The sequence below is a fragment of the Pleurodeles waltl genome, chromosome 6 (assembly GCF_031143425.1).
Source record: "Pleurodeles waltl isolate 20211129_DDA chromosome 6, aPleWal1.hap1.20221129, whole genome shotgun sequence".
NCBI lineage: Eukaryota > Metazoa > Chordata > Amphibia > Caudata > Salamandridae > Pleurodeles > Pleurodeles waltl.
Window position 1 is genome coordinate 1,610,744,268 of NC_090445.1, and position 26,889 is coordinate 1,610,771,156.

The 26,889-nt window shown below is 46.5% G+C and overlaps 1 protein-coding gene across 2 annotated transcripts in view; it reads left to right on the forward strand.

Annotated features, from left to right (window-relative positions):
* Nucleotides 1-26,889, forward strand: part of LOC138301234 (collagen alpha-1(II) chain-like) — a 1,268,735-nt gene that overhangs the window by 752,113 nt on the left and 489,733 nt on the right. For both annotated transcript variants that reach the window (XM_069241494.1, XM_069241495.1), the window contains exons 37-38: nucleotides 17,065-17,118; nucleotides 19,890-19,934. In XM_069241494.1, coding sequence (XP_069097595.1) covers nucleotides 17,065-17,118; nucleotides 19,890-19,934 — 99 coding nt within the window. The remainder of the gene's footprint in view (nucleotides 1-17,064; nucleotides 17,119-19,889; nucleotides 19,935-26,889) is intronic.

Sequence of the window (26,889 nt, forward strand, 5' to 3'; positions counted from 1 at the left end):
TAGCCCACCGTTGGGGGTTCAGAGCAACCCCAAAGTCACCACACCAGCAGCTCAGGGCCGGTCAGGTGCAGAGTTCAAAGTGGTGCCCAAAACGCATAGGCTAGAATGGAGAGAAGGGGGTGCCCCGGTTCCGGTCTGCTTGCAGGTAAGTACCCGCGTCTTCGGAGGGCAGACCAGGGGGGTTTTGTAGGGCACCGGGGGGGACACAAGCCCACACAGAAATTTCACCCTCAGCGGCGCGGGGGCGGCCGGGTGCAGTGTAGAAACAAGCGTCGGGTTCGCAATGTTAGTCTATGAGAGATCTCGGGATCTCTTCAGCGCTGCAGGCAGGCAAGGGGGGGGTTCCTCGGGGAAACCTCCACTTGGGCAAGGGAGAGGGACTCCTGGGGGTCACTTCTCCAGTGAAAGTTCGGTCCTTCAGGTCCTGGGGGCTGCGGGTGCAGGGTCTCTCCCATGCGTCGGGACTTAGGATTCAAAGAGTCGCGGTCAGGGGAGGCCTCGGGATTCCCTCTGCAGGCGGCGCTGTGGGGGCTCAGGGGGGACAGGTTTTGGTACTCACAGTCTTAGAGTAGTCCTGGGGTCCCTCCTGAGGTGTTGGATCTCCACCAGCCGAGTCGGGGTCGTCGGGTGCAGTGTTGCAAGTCTCACGCTTCTTGCGGGGAGCTTGCAGGGTTCTTTCAAAGCTGCTGGAAACAAAGTTGCAGCCTTTCTTGGAGCAGGTCCGCTGTCCTCGGGAGTTTCTTGTCTTTTCGAAGCAGGGGCAGTCCTCAGAGGATGTCGAGGTCGCTGGTCCCTTTGGAAGGCGTCGCTGGAGCAGGATCTTTGGAAGGCAGGAGACAGGCCGGTGAGTTTCTGGAGCCAAGGCAGTTGTCGTCTTCTGGTCTTCCTCTGCAGGGGTTTTCAGCTAGGCAGTCCTTCTTCTTGTAGTTGCAGGAATCTAATTTTCTAGGGTTCAGGGTAGCCCTTAAATACTAAATTTAAGGGCGTGTTTAGGTCTGGGGGGTTAGTAGCCAATGGCTACTAGCCCTGAGGGTGGGTACACCCTCTTTGTGCCTCCTCCCAAGGGGAGGGGGTCACAATCCTAACCCTATTGGGGGAATCCTCCATCTGCAAGATGGAGGATTTCTAAAAGTCAGAGTCACCTCAGCTCAGGACACCTTAGGGGCTGTCCTGACTGGCCAGTGACTCCTCCTTGTTGCTTTCTTTGTTCCCTCCAGCCTTGCCGCCAAAAGTGGGGGCCGTGGCCGGAGGGGGCGGGCAACTCCACGAAGCTGGAGTGCCCTGCTGGGCTGTGACAAAGGGGTGAGCCTTTGAGGCTCACCGCCAGGTGTTACAGCTCCTGCCTGGGGGAGGTGTTAGCATCTCCACCCAGTGCAGGCTTTGTTACTGGCCTCAGAGTGACAAAGGCACTCTCCCCATGGGGCCAGCAACATGTCTCTAGTGTGGCAGGCTGCTGGAACTAGTCAGCCTACACAGATAGTCGGTTAAGTTTCAGGGGGCACCTCTAAGGTGCCCTCTGTGGTGTATTTTACAATAAAATGTACACTGGCATCAGTGTGCATTTATTGTGCTGAGAAGTTTGATACCAAACTTCCCAGTTTTCAGTGTAGCCATTATGGTGCTGTGGAGTTCGTGTTTGACAGACTCCCAGACCATATACTCTTATGGCTACCCTGCACTTACAATGTCTAAGGTTTTGTTTAGACACTGTAGGGGTACCATGCTCATGCACTGGTACCCTCACCTATGGTATAGTGCACCCTGCCTTAGGGCTGTAAGGCCTGCTAGAGGGGTGTCTTACCTATACTGCATAGGCAGTGAGAGGCTGGCATGGCACCCTGAGGGGAGTGCCATGTCGACTTACTCGTTTTGTCCTCACTAGCACACACAAGCTGGCAAGCAGTGTGTCTGTGCTGAGTGAGAGGTCTCCAGGGTGGCATAAGACATGCTGCATCCCTTAGAGACCTTCCTTGGCATCAGGGCCCTTGGTACTAGAAGTACCAGTTACAAGGGACTTATCTGGATGCCAGGGTCTGCCAATTGTGGATACAAAAGTACAGGTTAGGGAAAGAACACTGGTGCTGGGGCCTGGTTAGCAGGCCTCAGCACACTTTCAATTGTAAACATAGCATCAGCAAAGGCAAAAAGTCAGGGGGCAACCATGCCAAGGAGGCATTTCCTTACACAACCCCCCCCCAAACGAAAGAGGATGAGACTAACCTTTCCCAAGAGAGTCTTCATTTTCTAAGTGGAAGAACCTGGAAAGGCCATCTGCATTGGCATGGGCAGTCCCAGGTCTGTGTTCCACTATAAAGTCCATTCCCTGTAGGGAGATGGACCACCTCAACAGTTTAGGATTTTCACCTTTCATTTGCATCAGCCATTTGAGAGGTCTGTGGTCAGTTTGAACTAGGAAGTGAGTCCCAAAGAGGTATGGTCTCAGCTTCTTCAGGGACCAAACCACAGCAAAGGCCTCCCTCTCAATGGCACTCCAACGCTGCTCCCTGGGGAGTAACCTCCTGCTAATGAAAGCAACAGGCTGGTCAAGGCCATCATCATTTGTTTGGGACAAAACTGCCCCTATCCCATGTTCAGAGGCATCAGTCTGCACAATGAACTGCTTAGAATAATCTGGAGCTTTGAGAACTGGTGCTGAGCACATTGCTTGTTTCAGGGTGTCAAAGGCCTGTTGGCATTCCACAGTCCAGTTCACTTTCTTGGGCATTTTCTTGGAGGTGAGTTCAGTGAGGGCTGTCACAATGGATCCATATCCCTTCACAAACCTCCTGTAATACCCAGTCAAGCCAAGGAATGCCCTGACTTGAGTCTGGGTTTTTGGAGCTACCCAGTCCAGAATAGTCTGGATCTTGGGTTGGAGTGGCTGAACTTGGCCTCCACCTACAAGGTGTCCCAAGTAAACCACAGTTCCCTGCCCTATCTGGCATTTGGATGCCTTGATAGAGAGGCCTGCAGATTGCAGGGCCTTCAAACCCTTCTTCAGGTGGACCAGGTGATCCTGCCAGGTGGAGCTAAAGACAGCAATATCATCAAGATAAGCTGTGCTAAAAGACTCCAAGCCAGCAAGGACTTGATTCACCAACCTTTGGAAGGTGGCAGGGGCATTCTTTAAACCAAAGGGCATAACAGTAAACTGATAATGCCCATCAGGTGTGGAGAATGCTGTTTTCTCTTTTGCTCCAGGTGCCATTTTTATTTGCCAGTACCCTGCTGTCAAGTCAAAGGTACTTAAGAATTTGGCAGCACCTAATTTATCTATGAGCTCATCAGCTCTAGGAATTGGATGAGCATCTGTCTTGGTGACAGGATTGAGCCCTCTGTAGTCCACACAAAACCTCATCTCTTTCTTTCCATCTTTGGTGTGAGGTTTGGGGACTAAGACCACTGGGCTAGCCCAGGGGCTGTCAGAGCGCTCAATTACTCCCAATTCCAGCATCTTGTGGACTTCCACCTTGATGCTTTCCTTAACATGGTCAGACTGTCTAAAGATTTTGTTTTTGACAGGCATGCTGTCTCCTGTGTCCACATCATGGGTACACAGGTGTGTCTGACCAGGGGTTAAGGAGAAGAGTTCAGGAAACTGTTGTAGGACTCCCCTACAATCAGCTTGCTGTTGGCCAGAGAGGGTGTCTGAGTAGATCACTCCATCTACTGTGCCATCTTTTGGGTCTGATGACAGAAGATCAGGGAGAGGTTCACTCTCTGCCTCCTGATCCTCATCTGTTACCATCAACAGATTCACATCAGCCCTGTCATGGAAGAGCTTAAGGCGGTTCACATGGATCACCCTCTTGGGGCTCCTGCTTGTGCCCAGGTCCACCAGGTAGGTGACCTGACTCTTCCTTTCTAGCACTGGGTAAGGGCCACTCCATTTGTCCTGGAGTGCCCTGGGAGCCACAGGCTCCAGAACCCAGACTTTCTGCCCTGGTTGGAACTCAACCAGTGCAGCCTTTTGGTCATACCAAAACTTCTGGAGCTGTTGGCTGGCCTCAAGGTTTTTGGTTGCCTTTTCCATGTACTCTGCCATTCTAGAGCGAAGGCCAAGTACATAGTCCACTATGTCCTGTTTAGGCTCATGGAGAGGTCTCTCCCAGCCTTCTTTAACAAGGGCAAGTGGTCCCCTTACAGGATGACCAAACAGAAGTTCAAAGGGTGAGAACCCTACTCCCTTCTGTGGTACCTCCCTGTAAGCGAAAAGCAGACATGGCAGGAGGACATCCCATCTCCTTTTGAGTTTTTCTGGGAGCCCCATGATCATGCCCTTTAATGTCTTGTTGAATCTTTCAACTAAGCCATTAGTTTGTGGATGGTAAGGTGTAGTGAATTTATAAGTCACTCCACACTCATTCCACATATGTTTCAGGTATGCTGACATGAAGTTGGTACCTCTGTCAGACACCACCTCCTTAGGGAAACCCACTCTGGTAAAGATACCAATGAGGGCCTTGGCTACTGCAGGGGCAGTAGTCGACCTAAGGGGAATAGCTTCAGGATACCTGGTAGCATGATCCACTACTACCAGGATATACATATTTCCTGAGGCTGTGGGAGGTTCTAGTGGACCAACTATGTCCACACCCACTCTTTCAAAGGGAACCCCCACCACTGGAAGTGGAATGAGGGGGGCCTTTGGGTGCCCACCTGTCTTACCACTGGCTTGACAGGTGGGGCAGGAGAGGCAAAACTCCTTGACCATGTTGGACATATTGGGCCAGTAGAAGTGGTTGACTAGCCTCTCCCACGTCTTGGTTTGTCCCAAATGTCCAGCAAGGGGAATGTCATGGGCCAATGTTAGGATGAACTCTCTGAACAGCTGAGGCACTACCACTCTCCTAGTGGCACCAGGTTTGGGGTCTCTGGCCTCAGTGTACAGGAGTCCATCTTCCCAATAGACCCTATGTGTTCCATTTTTCTTGCCCTTGGACTCTTCAGCAGCTTGCTGCCTAAGGCCTTCAAGAGAGGGACAGGTTTCTTGTCCCTTACACAGCTCCTCCCTTGAGGGTCCCCCTGGGCCTAAGAGCTCAACCTGATAAGGTTCAAGCTCCAAAGGCTCAGTTCCCTCAGAGGGCAGAACTTCTTCCTGAGAAGAGAGGTTCCCTTTCTTTTGCTGTGTTGCAGTTGGTTTCCCAACTGACTTTCCTTTCCTCTTGGTAGGCTGGGCCATTCTTCCAGACTCCAGCTCTACTTGTTCACCCTGTGCCTTGCATTGTGCTCTTGTTTTCACACACACCAGTTCAGGGATACCCAGCATTGCTGCATGGGTTTTTAGTTCTACCTCAGCCCATGCTGAGGACTCCAGGTCATTTCCAAGCAGACAGTCCACTGGGATATTTGAGGAGACCACCACCTGTTTCAGGCCATTGACCCCTCCCCATTCTAAAGTAACCATTGCCATGGGATGTACTTTTCTCTGATTGTCAGCGTTGGTGACTGTGTAAGTTTTTCCAGTCAGGTTTTGGCCAGGGGAAACCAGTTTCTCTGTCACCATGGTGACACTGGCACCTGTATCCCTCAGGCCCTCTATTCTAGTCCCATTAATTAAGAGTTGCTGTCTGTATTTTTGCATGTTAGGCGGCCAGACAGCTAGTGTGGCTAAATCCACCCCACCCTCAGAAACTAGAGTAGCTTCAGTGTGGACCCTGATTTGCTCTGGGCACACTGTTGATCCCACTTGGAGACTAGCCATACCAGTGTTACCTGGATGGGAGTTTGGAGTGGAACCTTTCTTGGGACAGGCCTTGTCTCCAGTTTGGTGTCCATGCTGTTTACAGTTATGACACCAGGCCTTTTTGGGATCAAAGTTTTTACCCTTGTACCCATTGTTTTGTGAAGAGGCTCTGGGCCCACCCTCCTGTGCAGGTTTTTGGGGGCCTGTAGAAGACTCTTTACTATTTTTAGTTTTGGTTGTCTCATCACCCTTCCCCTGGGGAGTCTTTGTGACCCCTTTCTTTTGGTCACCCCCTGTTGAAGTCTTGGACACCCTTGTCTTGACCCAATGGTCCGCCTTCTTTCCCAATTCTTGGGGAGAAATTGGTCCTAGGTCTACTAGATGCTGATGCAGTTTATCATTGAAACAATTACTTAACAGGTGTTCCTTCACAAATAAATTGTACAGCCCATCATAATTACTTACACCACTGCCTTGAATCCAACCATCTAGTGTTTTTACTGAGTAGTCTACAAAGTCAACCCAGGTCTGGCTCGAGGATTTTTGAGCCCCCCTGAATCTAATCCTATACTCCTCAGTGGAGAATCCAAAGCCCTCAATCAGGGTACCCTTCATGAGGTCATAAGATTCTGCATCTTGTCCAGAGAGTGTGAGGAGTCTATCCCTACACTTTCCTGTGAACATTTCCCAAAGGAGAGCACCCCAGTGAGATCTGTTCACTTTTCTGGTTACACAAGCCCTCTCAAAAGCTGTGAACCATTTGGTGATGTCATCACCATCTTCATATTTAGTTACAATCCCTTTAGGGATTTTCAACATGTCAGGAGAATCTCTGACCCTATTTATGTTGCTGCCACCATTGATGGGTCCTAGGCCCATCTCTTGTCTTTCCCTCTCTATGGCTAGGATCTGCCTTTCCAAAGCCAATCTTTTGGCCATCCTGGCTAACTGGATGTCCTCTTCACTGGAGTTATCCTCAGTGATTTCAGAGGTGTTGGTCTCTCCTGTGAGGGAACCAGCATCTCTGACTATTATTTTTGGAGTCAGGGTTTGAGGGACCCTGTTCTCCCTAGATAGGACTGGTAGGGGGGAATTTTCCTCCAAGTCACTATCCTCTTCCTCTGAGTTGCCACCCTCAGAGGGGTTGGCCTTTTCAAACTCTGCCAAAAGCTCCTGGAGCTGTATTTTGGTAGGTTTGGGGCCCATTGTTATTTTCTTTATTTTACAGAGTGACCTTAGCTCCCTCATCTTAAGATGGAGGTAAGGTGTGGTGTCGAGTTCCACCACAGTCACATCTGTGCTAGACATTTTGCTTCTAAAAGTTGGAATACTTTTTAAGAATCTACAACTGGTTCTAGAATCTAATTCAAACTTTTACAAACTTTTAAACTCTAAAAGAAATGCTAAACAGGATCTAACACAAGGCCCTAGCAGGACTTTTAGAATTTAGAAAACTTTTCAAATTGCAAAAATCAATTTCTAATGACAATTTTGGAATTTGTCGTGTGATCAGGTATTGGCTGAGTAGTCCAGCAAATGCAAAGTCTTGTACCCCACCGCTGATCCACCAATGTAGGAAGTTGGCTCTGTATGTGCTACTTCAAAGTAAGGAATAGCATGCACAGAGTCCAAGGGTTCCCCTTAGAGGTAAAATAGTGGTAAAAAGAGATAATACTAATGCTCTATTTTGTGGTAGTGTGGTCGAGCAGTAGGCTTATCCAAGGAGTAGTGTTAAGCATTTGTTGTACATACACATAGACAATAAATGAGGTACACACACTCAGAGACAAATCCAGCCAATAGGTTTTGTTATAGAAAAATATCTTTTCTTAGTTTATTTTAAGAACCACAGGTTCAAATTTAACATGTAATATCTTGTTTGAAAGGTATTGCAGGTAAGTACATTAGGAACTTTGAATCATTTCAATTGCATGTATACTTTTCAAGTTATTGACAAATAGCTACTTTAAAAGTGGACACAGTGCAATTTTCACAGTTCCTGGGGGAGGTAAGTTTTTGTTAGTTTTACCAGGTAAGTAAGACACTTACAGGGTTCAGTTCTTGGTCCAAGGTAGCCCACCGTTGGGGGTTCAGAGCAACCCCAAAGTCACCACACCAGCAGCTCAGGGCCGGTCAGGTGCAGAGTTCAAAGTGGTGCCCAAAACGCATAGGCTAGAATGGAGAGAAGGGGGTGCCCCGGTTCCGGTCTGCTTGCAGGTAAGTACCCGCGTCTTCGGAGGGCGGACCAGGGGGGTTTTGTAGGGCACCGGGGGGGACACAAGCCCACACAGAAATTTCACCCTCAGCGGCGCGGGGGCGGCCGGGTGCAGTGTAGAAACAAGCGTCGGGTTCGCAATGTTAGTCTATGAGAGATCTCGGGATCTCTTCAGCACTGCAGGCAGGCAAGGGGGGGGATCCTCGGGGAAACCTCCACTTGGGCAAGGGAGAGGGACTCCTGGGGGTCACTTCTCCAGTGAAAGTTCGGTCCTTCAGGTCCTGGGGGCTGCGGGTGCAGGGTCTCTCCCAGGCGTCGGGACTTAGGATTCAAAGAGTCGCGGTCAGGGGAGGCCTCGGGATTCCCTCTGCAGGCGGCGCTGTGGGGGCTCAGGGGGGACAGGTTTTGGTACTCACAGTCTTAGAGTAGTCCTGGGGTCCCTCCTGAGGTGTTGGATCTCCACCAGCCGAGTCGGGGTCGTCGGGTGCAGTGTTGCAAGTCTCACGCTTCTTGCGGGGAGCTTGCAGGGTTCTTTCAAAGCTGCTGGAAACAAAGTTGCAGCCTTTCTTGGAGCAGGTCCGCTGTCCTCAGGAGTTTCTTGTCTTTTCGAAGCAGGGGCAGTCCTCAGAGGATGTCGAGGTCGCTGGTCCCTTTGGAAGGCGTCGCTGGAGCAGGATCTTTGGAAGGCAGGAGACAGGCCGGTGAGTTTCTGGAGCCAAGGCAGTTGTCGTCTTCTGGTCTTCCTCTGCAGGGGTTTTCAGCTAGGCAGTCCTTCTTCTTGTAGTTGCAGGAATCTAATTTTCTAGGGTTCAGGGTAGCCCTTAAATACTAAATTTAAGGGCGTGTTTAGGTCTGGGGGGTTAGTAGCCAATGGCTACTAGCCCTGAGGGTGGGTACACCCTCTTTGTGCCTCCTCCCAAGGGGAGGGGGTCACAATCCTAACCCTATTGGGGGAATCCTCCATCTGCAAGATGGAGGATTTCTAAAAGTCAGAGTCACCTCAGCTCAGGACACCTTAGGGGCTGTCCTGACTGGCCAGTGACTCCTCCTTGTTGCTTTCTTTGTTCCCTCCAGCCTTGCCGCCAAAAGTGGGGGCCGTGGCCGGAGGGGGCGGGCAACTCCACGAAGCTGGAGTGCCCTGCTGGGCTGTGACAAAGGGGTGAGCCTTTGAGGCTCACCGCCAGGTGTTACAGCTCCTGCCTGGGGGAGGTGTTAGCATCTCCACCCAGTGCAGGCTTTGTTACTGGCCTCAGAGTGACAAAGGCACTCTCCCCATGGGGCCAGCAACATGTCTCTAGTGTGGCAGGCTGCTGGAACTAGTCAGCTTACACAGATAGTCGGTTAAGTTTCAGGGGGCACCTCTAAGGTGCCCTCTGTGGTGTATTTTACAATAAAATGTACACTGGCATCAGTGTGCATTTATTGTGCTGAGAAGTTTGATACCAAACTTCCCAGTTTTCAGTGTAGCCATTATGGTGCTGTGGAGTTCGTGTTTGATAGACTCCCAGACCATATACTCTTATGGCTACCCTGCACTTACAATGTCTAAGGTTTTGTTTAGACACTGTAGGGGTACCATGCTCATGCACTGGTACCCTCACCTATGGTATAGTGCACCCTGCCTTAGGGCTGTAAGGCCTGCTAGAGTGGTGTCTTACCTATACTGCTTAGGCAGTGAGAGGCTGGCATGGCACCCTGAGGGGAGTGCCATGTCGACTTACTCGTTTTGTCCTCACTAGCACACACAAGCTGGCAAGCAGTGTGTCTGTGCTGAGTGAGAGGTCTCCAGGGTGGCATAAGACATGCTGCATCCCTTAGAGACCTTCCTTGGCATCAGGGCCCTTGGTACTAGAAGTACCAGTTACAAGGGACTTATCTGGATGCCAGGGTCTGCCAATTGTGGATACAAAAGTACAGGTTAGGGAAAGAACACTGGTGCTGGGGCCTGGTTAGCAGGCCTCAGCACACTTTCAATTGTAAACATAGCATCAGCAAAGGCAAAAAGTCAGGGGGCAACCATGCCAAGGAGGCATTTCCTTACATTGCTTTTCCTGTCATAAAAGCTTTCTTGATTTTGATTTTCCTCTGCATGCTTCAATTGGATGTGAATTTATACAGGGGCATAATGACAGCATGATGATTGGCGCGATATAGAAAGAGATGTTGTCAAACTCAGGCAACAGAGCTGCGTTTGGAGTCGCTAGGTGCCACCTGGTGTTGCTGCAGCACTATTGCTAGGGAAAGGTTTTCTTGATTCAGTCTGGTGTCTACAGAATACTGATAAGGTGATGAATCAGCTGGAAGGTATAGTGTCCACCAGAAATATTGCTACCTATTGAGAGTAACTTTTGCTTATTGACCTGTGGACTGCACTGTTGATACATGCTGTAAATCTCAATACATTTAACTTTCCCTATCAGTTTTTCGCCTATGTGTTTTGCAATGGAACTAAGCAGGGGCTTTGGGGTGTGTTTGACCAGAAGGTATGGAGGGGCACTTACCACCATAGAAATTGTTGGACCTAAGCTAATTAAAGTTACTACAGCCTCACCTGGCCATAGGTTATGTGAGTTTTCTGACCCAAGATTAGTTAATGTTTTGTTTTGTCGTAGGGATTAGAGCCTTATTTAGATTTTGGCAGATTGAATGTTTTGTTAAAGTGTGGTGGATATTGCTTCTGCCATATTGCAAGTTTCATAGATTAAATGCACTTGTAATATTCACACCAACCAGCCACCTGCTCACACTGACCAAACACCACCCACTCAACACACCACACTCTCATGCATGCTCTTCAACATCCCCTCGCTCACCAGATAGTCCACAGAGATATAGGACCTACTGCACAACTGTGCTCCATGCTCTTCCTCAATGGAAACATGGCTAAACCCAGCCTCTGAGCCATGAGATCGCTACAGCCACCCCCACGGCTACAAGATTGCCAGACAAAATCATCAGCACAAGCACAGAGGTGGATTTACCATAATATTCAAAGGTAACTTCAGCTGCCCCACCCACACCGACATCCCTAACAGCTACATGGAACGCCTTGTGTTCAAGATGTGCATGACAACCAACTTCTCCCGAGGTGGAACCCTTGTATACAGACCAAAAGGACCCCACACCAGTTTTGGAAGCGACATCACAGAATTTTTTGTGCCCCTCACCATCACCACCAGCACCTTCATCCTACTTGGACAGTTCAGCTTTCACCTACAAGACTTCCCGAACCCAAACTTTACAGCCTTTCTAGAAAACCTCAGAAATCTAGGCCTCACCAAGAGCAGGGGGAAGGGGGGTGTATTTCGCTCTTTAGAGATGGAAGCTTAGACGAGGAGCTCCGGGTGATGGCAGCCCATAACACATGGAAAATACACCAACATGCTTTGCTAGAAGACAAAAAAGCAAGTCCTCAATTTCTTAAATCCCACTGCGTGTTTGGGCTCTATTCTAACCCTGAGCAGTGCTTAATTTGTGCTTGTTGTTTCCAGTGCAGCGCACCGGCACTTATTTTTGCGGGCTGGCACTTAGCTTTTTGCCTCAAGCATTTACTGCGAGCAATAGACAAATATGGGAAAGACAGAGGAAGAGAAAAACGAAAAAGCGTCACAAAGGAAGAAAGCAGAAACCGCAAGAGTGAGCTGAAGAGGCAGGGAGTGGCTGTGAATGGATTGAAGAGGCCAGAGATGGCTTCGGGATTACGCTGCCTCAGTATTCCGTGTTAGCACATTTAATTGCAGCAGCCACACGTTTAAAAGGAGGTATTTGGGCACTGGCACGTTTTTATTTACAAATTAAGCACTGACCCTGAGGTTGGAGAAAGTCCTCCTGTCACTGATACACACTTCACAAACTGGGTTTGTGAAAGGCCTACTAGCTGCTGATGACACCAGAACCTTCTGCCATATAATATAAAAAGCAAAAGAAATCTCCTCTCCACCCATGGCAATGGCTATAGATGCAAAAAAGGCATTTGTTAAGGTTTTATGGCCCTTTCTGAAAGCAACTCTAGAAAAATTTAAGTTAGGCAACCACTTTATACATATAGCCATGGCCATCTACCAAAACCCAACTGCTTGCATCAAAATCAACAGGCAACTTTCAAATAATATATACTGCATTAAGAGACAAGGCAATGCTGCGCTTCGTCCCTCCTTCTGTTTCTACTGTCAATCTAACCACTCGTCCACTCTATTAGGACTAACAAAAATATTCCAGGCATTCTCTTTCGGAAAGGGCAATCCCCAAAATTTTGGAGACCATAGCCTACTTTGCAAAAGACTCAGGTTATACCCAAAACATAGAACAAACTAAAAATTTCGCCTAAATAACCTCTGCCTCCCCCACATGGTTATCCCCTTAAAATGGCAACTTCTGAGATTAAAATACTTAGGGATAGAATTTGCAAAGTCATTAGAGGAAACCAGGAAACATGTTGAGACCACCTTACTTAACAAGGCAAAACACATGACATAATCCTGGTCCCCAAAATGTATAAAATTGTGGGGGAAGGTCAAAGCAGTAAAAATGCTACTAAGCCCACAAGTCAATTTCTTCCTCAGCATGTTCCCTGTTAACCTTTCATTAACTTTTCACAAAGCACTTAACACTATCATACCGAATTTCAAATGGAAAGGGAAAAAGCAAGGATACCCCTTTACAAACTCCAAAAAGGAAAAAACACTGGGGGTGCAAACCTCCCAAACTTTCTCCACTACCAAACTGCCTTTTGGGTTAAACAGGTGATCTGGTGGTTCTGTTCACTGAGGGGAAATCCCCTCCCATGGCTTTACATTGAAAAAGAACTGGTCTCCCCTCTTTCACTCACCAATGTATTCACCACTGACCAAATTAAAGTAACCCACTCTTATAGCATTATCAAACCCTCGACACTCGCGATCAAAAACCTGGATAAGTCTTTTAGAAATAAATTAAAAGGCTCAGAATATGCAACGTTATGGTTCAACAAACTAATCGGATTGGACCAAATCCCTTAACTTCTGGGAACGCTGGGCATCAACTGGATATCCCCGAAAAACCTATACCTTTTTCAAATCTCACTGAAAAGTATAAGCTCCAACCAATGGACTTCTATCACTTCATAAAAGTAGCTCTCCGTGACATCAAGAGACCACACAAAGCAGACTCCATGACTTTTCTCGAAAACCTATCCTCCAAGCCCCATACAGGCTCTATTGTACACAGAACTCTGCAAAAAGTTCTAAACCAGAACTTGAGGCAAAATAAAACACATGGAATGTATCATGCACACAACATGTGAGAACTGGAAAAACATATGGGATTCCATAATGAGATACAAAATCTCCCCTCTGATATCACAATACAAACTTTGGTCAATATACAGAACGTTCTGGACACCTGTTTGCCTATATAAGAGACCTAATAGACTCTGATGCCTCCTGGCACTGTAATGAGCAAAAAGGAGATCTTGACCAGCTACTCTTCTATTGTAAACATGTCTACCCTTTTTGGAAAAATATCGAAAACACACCAGGTGACATCTTCAAAGTCAAGATGAACCTGACTCATACCCTGATGACACCCTTCAATCTAGTGCTGATCTCACTGGGCATTCATGCAGAACCGAACATAGATCTCCTCAACACCTTATCATTTTGGGATACGATGCTTCAGGATTTACTAACAGCAGTGGGAATTCTTATCAAATCTGGAAAAACTACAATAACATATTTCTATCATACATGGTGGGCTTGGGTCTGCTTTATCAGAAGTTCTGACAATACCATACACAACACTAACTACAGTGGTAGCTCCTCCTGCCAACTGTGGTCTAAACCGGATGCATACTTACAAAAGATACAACCTCCATAACGAGTCACCCACTGCCAACACCCCTCACCTCTCCCTCTCCCCCTCCTCCTTCTCCTTTCTCTCACCTCGCCTCCTCCCCCATTTCACTAGTTCAGGATTTGGGAACTAGTGAATTGAATAGTGGGCCTTCCACTGACAATTATGTATTACACTCATGTGTCTCAAGTCACCATATCAACTAACTTTGTATTGTACTCAATGTTCTTACAAATACAAATATTTGAAAAAAAAAAGAAACCTAGGCCTCTCCCAGCACGGTACCATACTCATTCACACAGACTTTTCTGCTCATTTAACAACATCTTAGTCGTCAAGCCAGCAACTATGATCTAGACAGACCTCTCCTTTGTGATTTTCATAATACCCGTCTCCCACCACCATACACCTACCACCACCAGAACAGGCCGCCGTAGCTGGAAATGCATCACAGAAGCGGAGTGGGCCTCCACTCTCTCTGTGCACTGGGCCGAGCACACCAGCAACTTTCCAAAAGCCATCAAGGACCTCAACAGCTGGATCACTGCATTCATTAGACATCTTCAAATCAGCCCTAAAACACTACCACCAGCAGATCACACAGATGCCAGCTGCTAACAGCAGCAATGAAATCTTTGTCATTACCAAAGATTTCATGGCACCTCCTGTCACCTCTAGTCACAGCACCTCACAAGACCTTTGCAACAAGTTTTGGGAGTTCCTCTGTAAAACAGTCATCCCCACATGCAGCAACTTTGGCCCTCAAACAGACCCCTTCACAGTCACAACTCACTTCCCTTCGCAGCCAAAGAATTAACCCTGACCTGTCACCACCATCAAAATTGCCACAAGAAGGTAGACCATCCACCCAGGTGCCCTTTCTGATACCTTTACCCACCATGCCTTCAGCAAAGGATTCATACTGATCAGTGAAGCACCAACTCCCATCCTCAACACCTCCAGCGCCACAGCCACATTCCCAGACTCATGAAAACATGCCACCATTGTGACTCTGCTCAAGAAACCATCCGTTTACCCAACCACACTTTCCAAATACAGCCCCAACTCCCACCTACCATACCCTGCAAAGGTCTTGAGAGAAACTAATCAACCAATGCCTCTCTGACCACCAGCTCCCACCACCATACACCTACCACCACCGGAACAGGCCGCCGTAGCTGGAAATGCATCACAGAAGCGGAGTGGGCCTCCACTCTCTCTGTGCACTGGGCCGAGCACACCAGCAACTTTCCAAAAGCCATCAAGGACCTCAACAGCTGGATCACTGCATTCACTAGACATCTTCGAATCAGCCCTAAAACACTACCACAAGCAGATCACACAGATGCCAGCTGCTAACAGCAGCAATGAAATCTTTGTCATTACCAAAGATTTCATGGCACCTCCTGTCACCTCTAGTCACTGCACCTCACAAGACCTTTGCAACAAGTTTTGGGAGTTCCTCTGTAAAACAGTCATCCCCACATGCAGCAACTTTGGCCCTCAAACAGACCCCTTCACAGTCACAACTCACTTCCCTTCGCAGCCAAAGAATTAACCCTGACCTGTCACCACCATCAAAATTGCCACAAGCAGGTAGACCATCCACCCAGGTGCCCTTTCTGATACCTTTACCCACCATGCCTTCAGCAAAGGATTCATACTGATCAGTGAAGCACCAACTCCCATCCTCAACACCTCCAGCGCCACAGCCACATTCCCAGACTCATGAAAACATGCCACCATTGTGACTCTGCTCAAGAAACCATCCGTTTACCCAACCACACTTTCCAAATACAGCCCCAACTCCCACCTACCATACCCTGCAAAGGTCTTGAGAGAAACTAATCAACCAATGCCTCTCTGACCACCAGCTCCCACCACCATACACCTACCACCACCTCCTCTATGTCATGCAGTCCAGATTCAGGCCCAGCCACAGTACAGAAACAGTACTCATCCCCACCACGTATGACTTCCACATTATCCTTGACAGAGGAGACAGTGCAGAACTCATTCTCATGTACCTCTCTGCAGTATTTGTCATGGTCCTTTACCCCATCCTCATCAGGGGCCTGCACAAGATTGGCAACCAAGGATCTGCTCTCCACTAGATCTGTTCTTTCTTAACGGATAGAACACAAGCTGTCAGCCTGGCACCTGACTCCTAAGACACTTGCAAACTCCTGTGCAAACTGCCTTAAAGTTGATTACTCAGCCACACCTTTTTTGGCACATACAGAATCCCTCTCTCCAGTGCCAAATGCACTCACAACATCAACATCCTCTCCTACGCCTATGACACAACTCATATCCCCCCTTTCAGGCAACACCGTTCACTAACCGGCATGACCGAGGTTGCTAATTGGATGTAATCCAATGGTGTCAAGCTCAACACCAACAAGACAGAAGTAGTGATATTGAGTAAGAGCACTTCACCATGGGACACCAACTGGTGGCCAGCCGATTTCAAACCCACATCCTCACCCATGCCAGAAACCGTGGAATAATCATCTACAGCAAACTGGGGATGACTGCACAAGTCAGTGTCGTCACTGCATCCTGCTTCCACACCCTGAATATGCTTAGGAAGATCTTCAAATGGCTCGCAAGCAATACTAGAAAACCTGTTACTCATGATCTAGTCACCATCAAGTTGAAGTATGGGAATGCTCTCTACACTGGGGACAATAGGCAACTCACTAGAAGATTACAAACCATCCAGAACTGATATCGCACCACACCCCAGGGAAATCCACTGACTCCCAATACACAAATGCACCTATTTCAAACTCATCACATACACATTAAAGGCACTACACAACTTAGGCACCACCTACCTGATCAGCTGCATCTCTTTCTACCAACCACCCAGACACTTTCACTTCGCATGATGCCTACTCACACTCATCCCATGCGAACAGACAACCTGATAACAAGAACCGGCATTATCTTACATCACTCTTAAAGCATAGAATGGCCTTTCATTTCACAGCAGAGCCTCCTCCTCTCTTCTTATATTCCACAAGAAGCTGAAGACCTGGCTTCACAATTAACCAACCTATAATAAGTAGCGCTAAGCACACACTAATGCTTAGTGCAAGATACCCTCATGGGCATTAATGCGCTTTACAAATACGCATAACATAACAAATGACATAGGGACATTCACCACATATGAGAATATTGTGTCTGTCAAACACTAAATAAGGACCTTAGTTTTCATTTTAGCACCTTAACTGTGACGAGTAATCTCACTAACTTAGCTTTTATATTGTCAACTAAGATGAATTCAGGTCTTAAGTTATTCCAACAACCACTTTTTGTCTTTTAGGGAGAACCAGGTGTTCAAGGTCAACAGGGATTTCGAGGAAAACAAGGACCAAAAGTAAGTGTCTACCAGAATCTAGTAGGAGAATTGGTGCTGACTTCCTGGCACTTTTCTCCCTCCCCCTTGATTGCTATGTTACTCCAGAACTTACTTGGTTGACGAATTATGGAATGCACTTGCATCCTTTGGAGTGGTATTTTCCTTGCTATACTACCACCGGCATTTGGAGCAACTCTAGACATGGGGCATTGTCAACCCCCCACTTTGGCAGCTACAGTGGGGCTGGAGTTTTTGATAGGCCTCTTCCGTCTCAACAGACAAAGGCTGATTATTAACATGAAAGGGTGGAAAGGTGACTGAGTGGATGAATGGATGGTGGACGGATGAGTGAAGTGGTGATGCATGGAAAAATGAGTGAAAGGGTGGATGTAAGGATGGATGTAAGGATGGATGAATGAAATGGAGGGGGATGGGTGAAGGAATGTGTGAAACGGTGGATGGATGGATGAGTGAGTGGCAGGATGGATTAGTGAAAGGGTAAATAGATTGATGGATCGATAGATGTATGGATGGATAGGGTGGAAGGTTGGAGGGACGAGTTAAATGGTGGATAGATCCAAGGCAGAATGAGTGAAAGGATGGATTTAAGGATGGAAGAGTGACAGGGAGAAAAGATGAATAGATGGATGAGTGAAAGGGTGAATGAATGATGAGAGAAATGATGGATAGAGTGAGTGAGTGAAAGGATGGATGTATGAGTGAAAGTCTAAATAGATGTATGGACTGAGTAAAAGGGTGAATGGGTGGATGAATTGATGGATGGATGAGTGAAAGGATGGATGTAAGGATGGGTAAGTTAAAAAATGGATGGATGAGTGAAAGGTAGGTTAGATGGATGGCTTGATTAAAGGTTGGGTGGATGAGTGAGATGGCGAATGGACGGACGAATACGTTTAAGGGTGGTTGGGTGAGTGAAAGGGTACATGGATAGATGGATGAGTGGACGAATGGGTCGAAGGGTGGATGGGTAAGTGGAAGCATGGATGGCTGAGTTAAAGGGTGAATGGATGAGTGAAAGGCAGGATGGATGGCTGTATAAAATGAAAGGGTGGATGAGAGAAGGGGTGGATGGATGAGCGAAAGGATCGATAAGCGCATGGATTGATGTCTGAAAGGGTGGATGAAAAGGGGTTGGATAAGTGAAAGGATGGATATGTTTTATGGATAGATTTAAAGGGAGATGGATAGGTTTGGCTATGGATGGGCGGACGGATGGATGGAATTGTGACCTACTGAATGTTGGATGAAAGACTGAATGGATGACAGAATCCAAAGGTGAATTAGTGAATATCAGCGGGTGGATGGAAGGATGAAAAGATGAATGGATAGATGCTTGAATGGAAGAGACAAACAGGATCTTCTGAGGAGTGTTGCAATGACTTGCTTTGCTAGCTTGGTGCCATATGAGCTTTGGTTCAAAGTGGGGGGTATTTTGATTTTCTGGCTACTCCCTTGTCCAGACCTAACTGCTACTTTCTGATGAAGAAGAGCACAAACTCGGAATAAAGTCCATAAATTCAAGCACTGTCTGTGCCAACACTGGTGTCAAACACTGGTCTATTTCTGAGTAATTCAAAAACACTATTGAGTAAATGTACGAGCTTGCAATGGGAGAACTGGTGCTGACTTGCTGGCACTGTGCCTCCAGTCCCATTCCCCAACCCCATCAGTGGAAGCATAAACAGCTTTTGCTTTACAGTCTGCATTCACAACACACTCCTAAAAATTACAAACTTGAACTTAGTATCACACTAGAGAGCCCTTTTGCCTCCTTATGCTGCCACAGATAATCCATAGTCCCATTCTGAAATTCAATCTCTCACTGAAGTATCCTTACATGCACAAACCTGTCCTCTTTAGTTAACAGAAGGGCATGCTTTCTCTTATAGACTGGCCCTTTATTGCTCACTGAAGGCTGAATTGCCCTTACAAGATCATCCTTTATTGTTCACTAAAGGGTGTCTTTTCACTCACAGGCTGTCCTTTCATTGCTCACTAAAGTGTGCACTTATACTTACAAGCAAAACCCTTAATTTTCATTGAAAGAATTCATTACACTCACAAGCCAGGCATTAATCTCACTGAAAGGACCTTTCCATTCAGTCTGAGCCAGATTTTACCTACACTTGACACCTGCCTCTGCAGATGATCCTCAGTCCCAGTGCAAGATCCAACTTGACTCTTGTGTGTACATCAGTAACAAGCAGGAGCCAGAGTTTGCACACACGATGTGGCTTCTTCTTCTGGCATGTACTATTTTATGCGGGGCAGAATGCAAATGGTATTTTTCCATATCCACTCCTCACTCAAGTCATTCGCATACAGCCCACACAGCATTCAGTCTGGAAACCTCAATATTCATGTCTCTGTCTTCAGTGTCCTGAGATGTCTGTGCCCATGGTCTCCACAAAATAGTGTAAGTACATTCGAACCAGATAAGGGAAAAACTCAGTCTAAAGAAGAGTGTGTTGCATGCTGCATTGTGGGTATCCGGGCAAGTATCACAAGTCACCTTGAAACCGAAAGCTCTTCAAAGAAAATGAATGTGCACCATTTATACCCAGTACTAGACTGAAGGGTGTGCACAGCATGTGAATCTTCAGCACTACAGACTGCAAACTGATTGTTACAGGTAAGTAATATTTTATATCTCTTCCTTACATCACCACAAGTATTATGAGGATTCTGCATAGCATTTTAAGCACAGAGTTGCTATACTTGGAGAGGATTCACAGGATTGTCATTTCCAATATGTTTGTATTTTTTAGGGTCCAAAGGGTCCTGCTGGTGAGCGAGGTCCCCCTGGTCCACAGGTAAAGGCACCTCTTTAATTTCTGTAATAACATTTCTCTGTTTATGGCACTTCTCTGAACCTGGGACTGAAGTCATGTTGATTTAGTGATTATGAAAGTGATGAGTGATAATCTACAAGAAGGAATGAAAAACGACACTCATTGCCACCATTTTTCTGGGTGCAGGCATAGAAGAATAACAAGATAAATATTCCTTTATGCATCTCTAGATGCTAATGTAGCCTTTTGTCTGATCGGTTTGATTATACAGCATTCTAAAGGTACACAAAGAAGGGGATTCTGATAGATACTTTTAATCACAGAATCCTCACTGGAGCATGTCCCAAGTGCCAGACTTCACCCGGCGAACTCTGTAGCAATGTCTGCATGCACGCTGCTAGGTGGCATTGTACAACTCTTTGATTGCTCCATACCGACCAGTAGTGATGGAGCAGAGACGCAAATAAGTGCTACCCCTGCACGCTGATGTCAGTTTCTTTCTTTCTGCGCCTTCCAATGTGGTTCAAGAGCTGCAGCCCCAACTTTTTTGGATTTCTGACAGCTCTGGAAGTGTTCTACAGTGTGCTAGGGAACAACATCTCCTCTGAAAAAGAGAGGATTCAAGCTGTGCCATGACTGCAAGATTCAGCTGTTGGTCTTGCACCTGCAAGAGGTGTGCCTTTGGTGCCTGATTTCAGGACACTACTTTTAGGCCGTGATAATTGCTCTTTCTCAAACCCAATGGCAAGTAGAGACTGGGAGGTGAACTTATATGTTGCCAAACATACGAAGTAGTTATGGTCTTTGTGCACATTCCACTCTTACTCCAAGCCATGTGCCTCGTCACAAGGTTGTTCCCACAATCACTCCACTACCCTCTCACTATACTCAGGTAAGTCCAAGCTCTAACTTAAGAAATGAAGCAGGACTCACCCCCATCCCTTCACTCTAACTCTGAAGAGAAAGTGCAAGGAAGTCAAAATGGTATGTTGCACTCCATATCGATCAATAACCACAAAACTGATCCCACTGTAGGTCCCTTTGCATCCAAGTTGTCTGGGCTGCCGTTGACCCCAAAGCAGATTGAGGGCTTTGAAAGGCCAGGCTGAAAATGTTCAGTATAATTTCAGCTCCTTCTACTGTACATTTTGGTCGCATGGAATCACAGGAACTTCCAGTCTAGTTACTGCAGGCTGTTCCCTTTCCAGCGCCATCTGTCTCCAAAGGTTCTGACTCCAGTATAGTAATCCCCGTTTGCCCTAGGGATCCTTGCCAGGTCCACTGCCCCAAAACCAGTACTGATGCCATCAGCACCAGCAGATGACCTGGTGCTGATGCTCATGTCAGATCCCAAACTGACATTTATTCAGGCTCAACTAATGTAACACTATGAAATTACTAAAGCACAACAAGTTTTGAAACATCCTACGTTTAACCCTGTGTCTCTACCACGTTGCAGCTATCAGCAGAGGCTCTATTATCATTTTGATTCTGACTGACACCCTGTGCAAAAGCAGGGTGCACCTCAGGATATTCAGGATGATGATGAAGGTGAGGGCAATGGCTTGCTCCCCCCTTATTGCACTAATGATGCCTGATACCTTGATTTACAGATGTCAGTGGGCGTGATACCTCCTCCAAGACAGAGCTTGACTCTTCACATGGGCTACCAACAGAAGAAAATGCCTCATTGTCAGGGGGTCCTTTCCTCAGTATCTGCATGTTGCTGAACAAAAGGCCTACCTGCCGGAATCACCAACTCAGAAAGCTGTCATAGCACAGAGTTATGGTGAAGCCATTCGGGGGGAAGGGAATTAGGGAAGGGAACAGCAGGGAGAGAGATCTGAAAAGGAAAGGTTAGAACAATATGCATTTACTCATTCATAGAAAACGTAAATCATTTATAGACTGTTGACTAAATGTGTCTCAGAGATATCAGGTGGAGACCTCTTCTGAAATGCAGGCGAAGCCCCTTGTAAAACACAACCTCAGATTCAGGAGATGGTAAGAACGTTGAACTATGATTTTACACTGAATATCAATCCTGTAACATTTATGTATTCGCAACATAAACCTTTGATCATGACTTAGAAAACCTTCAAAGACTTAAATAAGTTTTCTCATATCTTAAGTTATTCAAAGAACAATGAAAACTTTGATTGGTTCATCTCCAAAATACGTTCACATTCATAATAATACATTTCAAAATGGTTTTACTCATTAAAACCTAAAGCGCCTTACTTAATAAAATCAGGAAGCACTTTTACTCAAGTAGTCTAAATCACTTAGATCATTGTGCCAAGTTCCTTTTCCTTCTGTGAATTGAAGCGCTTTATATCTGGGAACTGAAGCGCCTGAATTATCATGCCCAGAGCGCTTTACATCTGAGAACTGAAGCTTTTGGAATTACTGAGTCCAAAGAGTGCTTTAAATCTGTGAATGGAAACACCTTGAATTACATGTGCACAAAGCGTGTTATCTCTGTGAACTGAAACACTTACAATCACTGAGCCCAAAGAGCGCTTTACATCTGTGTACGGAAAACACCATGAATTACATGTGCACAAAGCGCGTTATCTCTGTGAACTGAAACGCTTTGAATCACTGAGCCCAAAGATCACTTTACATCTGTGAACGGAAACACCTTGAATTACGTGTGCACAAAGAGTGTTATCTCTGTGAACTGAAATGCTTTGAATAACTGAACCAAAAGAGCGCTTTACATCTGTGAATGGAAACATCTTTAATTACGTGTGCACAAAGCGCGTTATCTCTGTGAACTGAAACGCTTTGAATCACTGAGCCCAAAGATCGCTTTACATCTGTGAACGGAAAACACCATGAATTACATGTGCACAAAGCACGTTATCTCTGTGAACTGAAACGCTTTGAATCACTGAGCCTAAAGAGCGCTTTACATCTGTGAATGGAAACACCATGAATTACATGTGCACAAAGCGCGTTATCTCTATGAACTGAAAAGCTTTGAATCACTGAACCAAAAGAGCGCTGTACATCTGTGAACGGAAACACCATGAATTACATGTGCACAAAGCTCGTTACCTCTTGGAAGTAATCACTTCCTCCAAACATGGATTCAGCAAGGCCTTACCGCTACGAGTACGACCTACTCGTTTTTGGATGCACCATGGTTAGACGATACTCTGCAATTCAGAAACTCTGGATTTTTCCAGAGAAACCTCCACAAGGTCTGTCTGCATCAACGTCTTCAAAATAGTGAGCAACATGCTTGGGTGTGGCTGGGCTTTATAGGCCTGCCACATCCCAAGATGGCCGCTGCCTCTAAAAACATGGGAAATGTAGTCCCTTCATAGGATAGCACTGATAAGTGCATCTTGTCCACCAATGCCCTGATCCTGCAGCTACGTGAGCTTTACCACAGGGCAGACGACGCTGATGGCCATTCTTGGTACAAGCGGGGATGACCAGTGGTGCGCATAAAGCGCCGCAGAGTTGCGCAGCGGAGTTTCGGGTGAGACCTAGACCACCCCTGACCTTATTCCTGACACTGATTTGCAGTTGTGTTTCAGAGGGCAACTGTTACTCCTGTCAGTCCTAGGGTGGTCTTCTCCCAAGCTTTTTGCATTACTCCTCCGTTTTTGCTGATGTTGTTTTTGTTGGCTTTAGGAGTTTACTAACATCCTGATTACAAATCAGGGTGGTTGTTGGACTTGGCCCTTTCTGCAGGGTCATCCCCAAAATGTTTGCCTTCACCCTTCTGTTTTCTGAATCTGCTTTTGTTGGCTTTTGAGACTCTTCACGTAGTATCACTGCTAACTAGTGCTGAAGTGCGTGAGCTCTCCCCTTTAAACCTGGTGCAATTGGTTTACACCCAATTTGCACATTAAATGTACTTGTGAGCCCTTAGAAAAGTGGTATCACATGTACCTGGCGCCTGTAAATTAAAATGCTAACAGTGGGCCGCCAGCACTGGTTGTGCCATCCACTTGAGTAATCCTGTTAAACATGTCACAGGCCTGCCATTGCAGCCTGGGTGTGAAGTATTAAACTGCCATTTTGGCCTGGCAAATTAAAACTTTTGCCAGGCCTAAACCTTTTTTAATACATATAAGTCACCTCCAGGGTAAGCCCTAAATAGCCAATAGGGCAGGGTGCAATGTAGTTAAAAGTTGGACATGTACTTTTCAGTTATACATGTCCTGGTATTGAAAAACTATTAAATTGATTTTTCACTACTGCAAGGCCTGCCTCTCTTATAGTATAACATTGGGTTAACTTATGACATTTATTAAGTGATAACTTCCAATTGGTAGCAGCTAGGAGTGTCCAGTTTGGTGTCTAAAGAATTGTAATTTAAAATCCCCTTTATTGGTAAAATCTGATTTTAAGTCACAATTCAGAAAATGTCACTTTTAAAACTTTGGCATTTTCTTATCCCAACCATGTGTTTACTCCAGCCTGTACCCTGGGTCACATGACTAGGTGTAGCTGGCAGTTGGTTTTTGCATACTGCTCCCAAACAGCGAGACAAAGAGGATAAGTAGCTGTCAGAATGGGGCATTTCTGACCTTTTGAGAGGGGGTAGCTGTCAGCTACCACACCTGCACATCACAAAGGCTCTGCCCAGCACATTCACAAAGGTTTTTGACACTAGTCTTATGTGATCACAGACAAGCTTGGGCCAGGGCAGGGAGGCAGGAAATTCCAAACACCTCTGGTAGTGGAAACCTCCAGTACCTTCTCCTACTTCAAAATGGGCACCACGTATAAATAATGGACCCTCAGACCCAACTCTTCAGTAAACCTCTGGACGTGTGGAAGACTCAAAGACTGCTGTGATGCTCTGCAGGAAGGACTGTTACTCTGTTTCCCTGCTGCCTGAGTACAGTAGACTAGAATGGCATCTTGATGTCTGGACCACCAGAGTGACTCCAAGGGCTAGTGGAAAATCTTACCAGAGCCCCACGGGCAGAAATGGCCCCAACCATCTTGAACTCAGCACCTGAACTGCACTTGCCATGAGTCTGGCCCTCTAAATGGCGCCATCCCACTGTTGGACCCTTGGAACCGGGCCTGAAGGTGCTCAACCAGCACAGCTTTGGTCCTTTGAACATAACTATGGCAGCGTGATTCATCTCCTTGCAGCTACTTCCAAACCACCTCAGCGAAATTCATCACAGACTCAGGACCTTGCGTCACAGCCCGCAGCTTCCTCAGAACCAGTGACCTGAACTTGTTGCTTTGCCCCGGTCCGGCATGACCAGATAACCGCAGTTGGTGCTTTGTGCTTCTAGATACTATGTTCATTTAACATTTTTAAATTGCTTGGCTCTAGTTCTACTGATTGGATTTTTGTTGTTTTGATCTAAAACAGTTTCTTAAATTTTAATATTTTTAATCTAAATTAGTGTGGGATTTTTCTTGTGTTGTTTTCTTCACTCTGTTACTGTTTGTGGTGCTGCATAAATATTTTACACATTGCCTCCAAGCCAAGTTAAGCCTGACTGCTTTGTGCGAAGCTACCAGAGAGTTACGCACAGGTTAATTTGGGGTTGCTTGTGGTTTCAACCTGACAGGAATTGTGGTTGCTATTGAGAAGGGTTTTGCCCCCACCCCCAACCAGTAACTCAACTTCCAATAGCAGCCAAGGTAATTAAATTGCAGCTACTCTTCGTTTGGACTAAGACAGAACTTTTGCAGACTACGCTAGCAATATCTGAGCCCTTACTCTTATTTAATGATGCCCTTATTCTTATTTAATTATGCCCTCACAAATACTATGATGGATATTTAGTCAAAGCCATGTTCTTGCCTGCCTGTTCGCTGGCAGGGAGCCAGACGCCATAGAACAGCATGCGTTGATCTGGATTTTTTCACCAAGCACCCTATTTTGGAGAGTCTCATTGTAGTGGCCTCAACCAGTAAAGTGAACACTAATTCATTTTACACTATTACTATACAGTACCCAAAAGGAGTGATGTCTTTGGCAAATGTATATTTTCTTCTGCCAGCCTGTCATTGCGATCGTAAATGCAGTTGGTCTATTAAGCTGATACACAATTGTTGTTTGGGAGATTGCATGCAAGATCTTGGTTACAGTCCCAAAGTAGATTAAGGAATCTCTGGCTCAGTCTATCGATGACTGTCAGGAAGTGGACAAGCTTGTTATCTGCACCTGTTTGTATCCCATGGATAGCATTGACAGGGCTGTAAATACCAGCATTGTCCTTCAAAGACAATGAGTTCCATCAGATTCCCTGATAAATACAGACGAATGGCTGTAGTCTTTGTTTGGTCTCAACTCTTTGGAGAGAAAGCAACTCCATTTTGGAATATTTTAAAGACTGCAGAGCTACAGTATGCCCTTTGCAGCTATTTAGCCCTTCAGACCATTTCCATGCTAGTTATGGAAATTTAGCAGCTACTCTAAAGGGCTGACATATATGCAAAGACAGCGTTCCCAGGCAGTGATGTAGAAGACATTCCAGCCCTTTTCAGGACACAGGGCAGACAGTGTACAGACCAGCAGGGGCACCAGCTCTCCAACTCCTCCTCACCTGCTAGGTCAACAAGTTGCTTTAGTTTGCCCTTCACAGCCCATACCCAACCAGTGTGTGTGTGTGGGGGGGGGGGGGAGTGTATGGAGGTAGGATCGCGTGCTCCCCCTCCCAGGTTGGTGATGCATTACATTTGACAGATGGATCTCACAAATTGTTCAGAAAGCCTACACCTTTTCTTTCCTCCTTGCCAATTTGTCCTCCCACACCAGAAAGAATTTCAGATGAAGATCTGTTCCTCCTACCACAGAAGGTATGCCTGTTGCTCTCTAAGGGCCAGATGTATCAACTGATTTGCACTCGCAAAATCGGGGTCTGCAATGCATCAAATGCATTCGCAGACCAAAAAATGAAAATCGCAAACATTTCGATTTTCTGCGTTGCCACCTGGATTTTGCGAATCGCAATTTGCGATTCGCAAAATCCAGGTCGCAAAG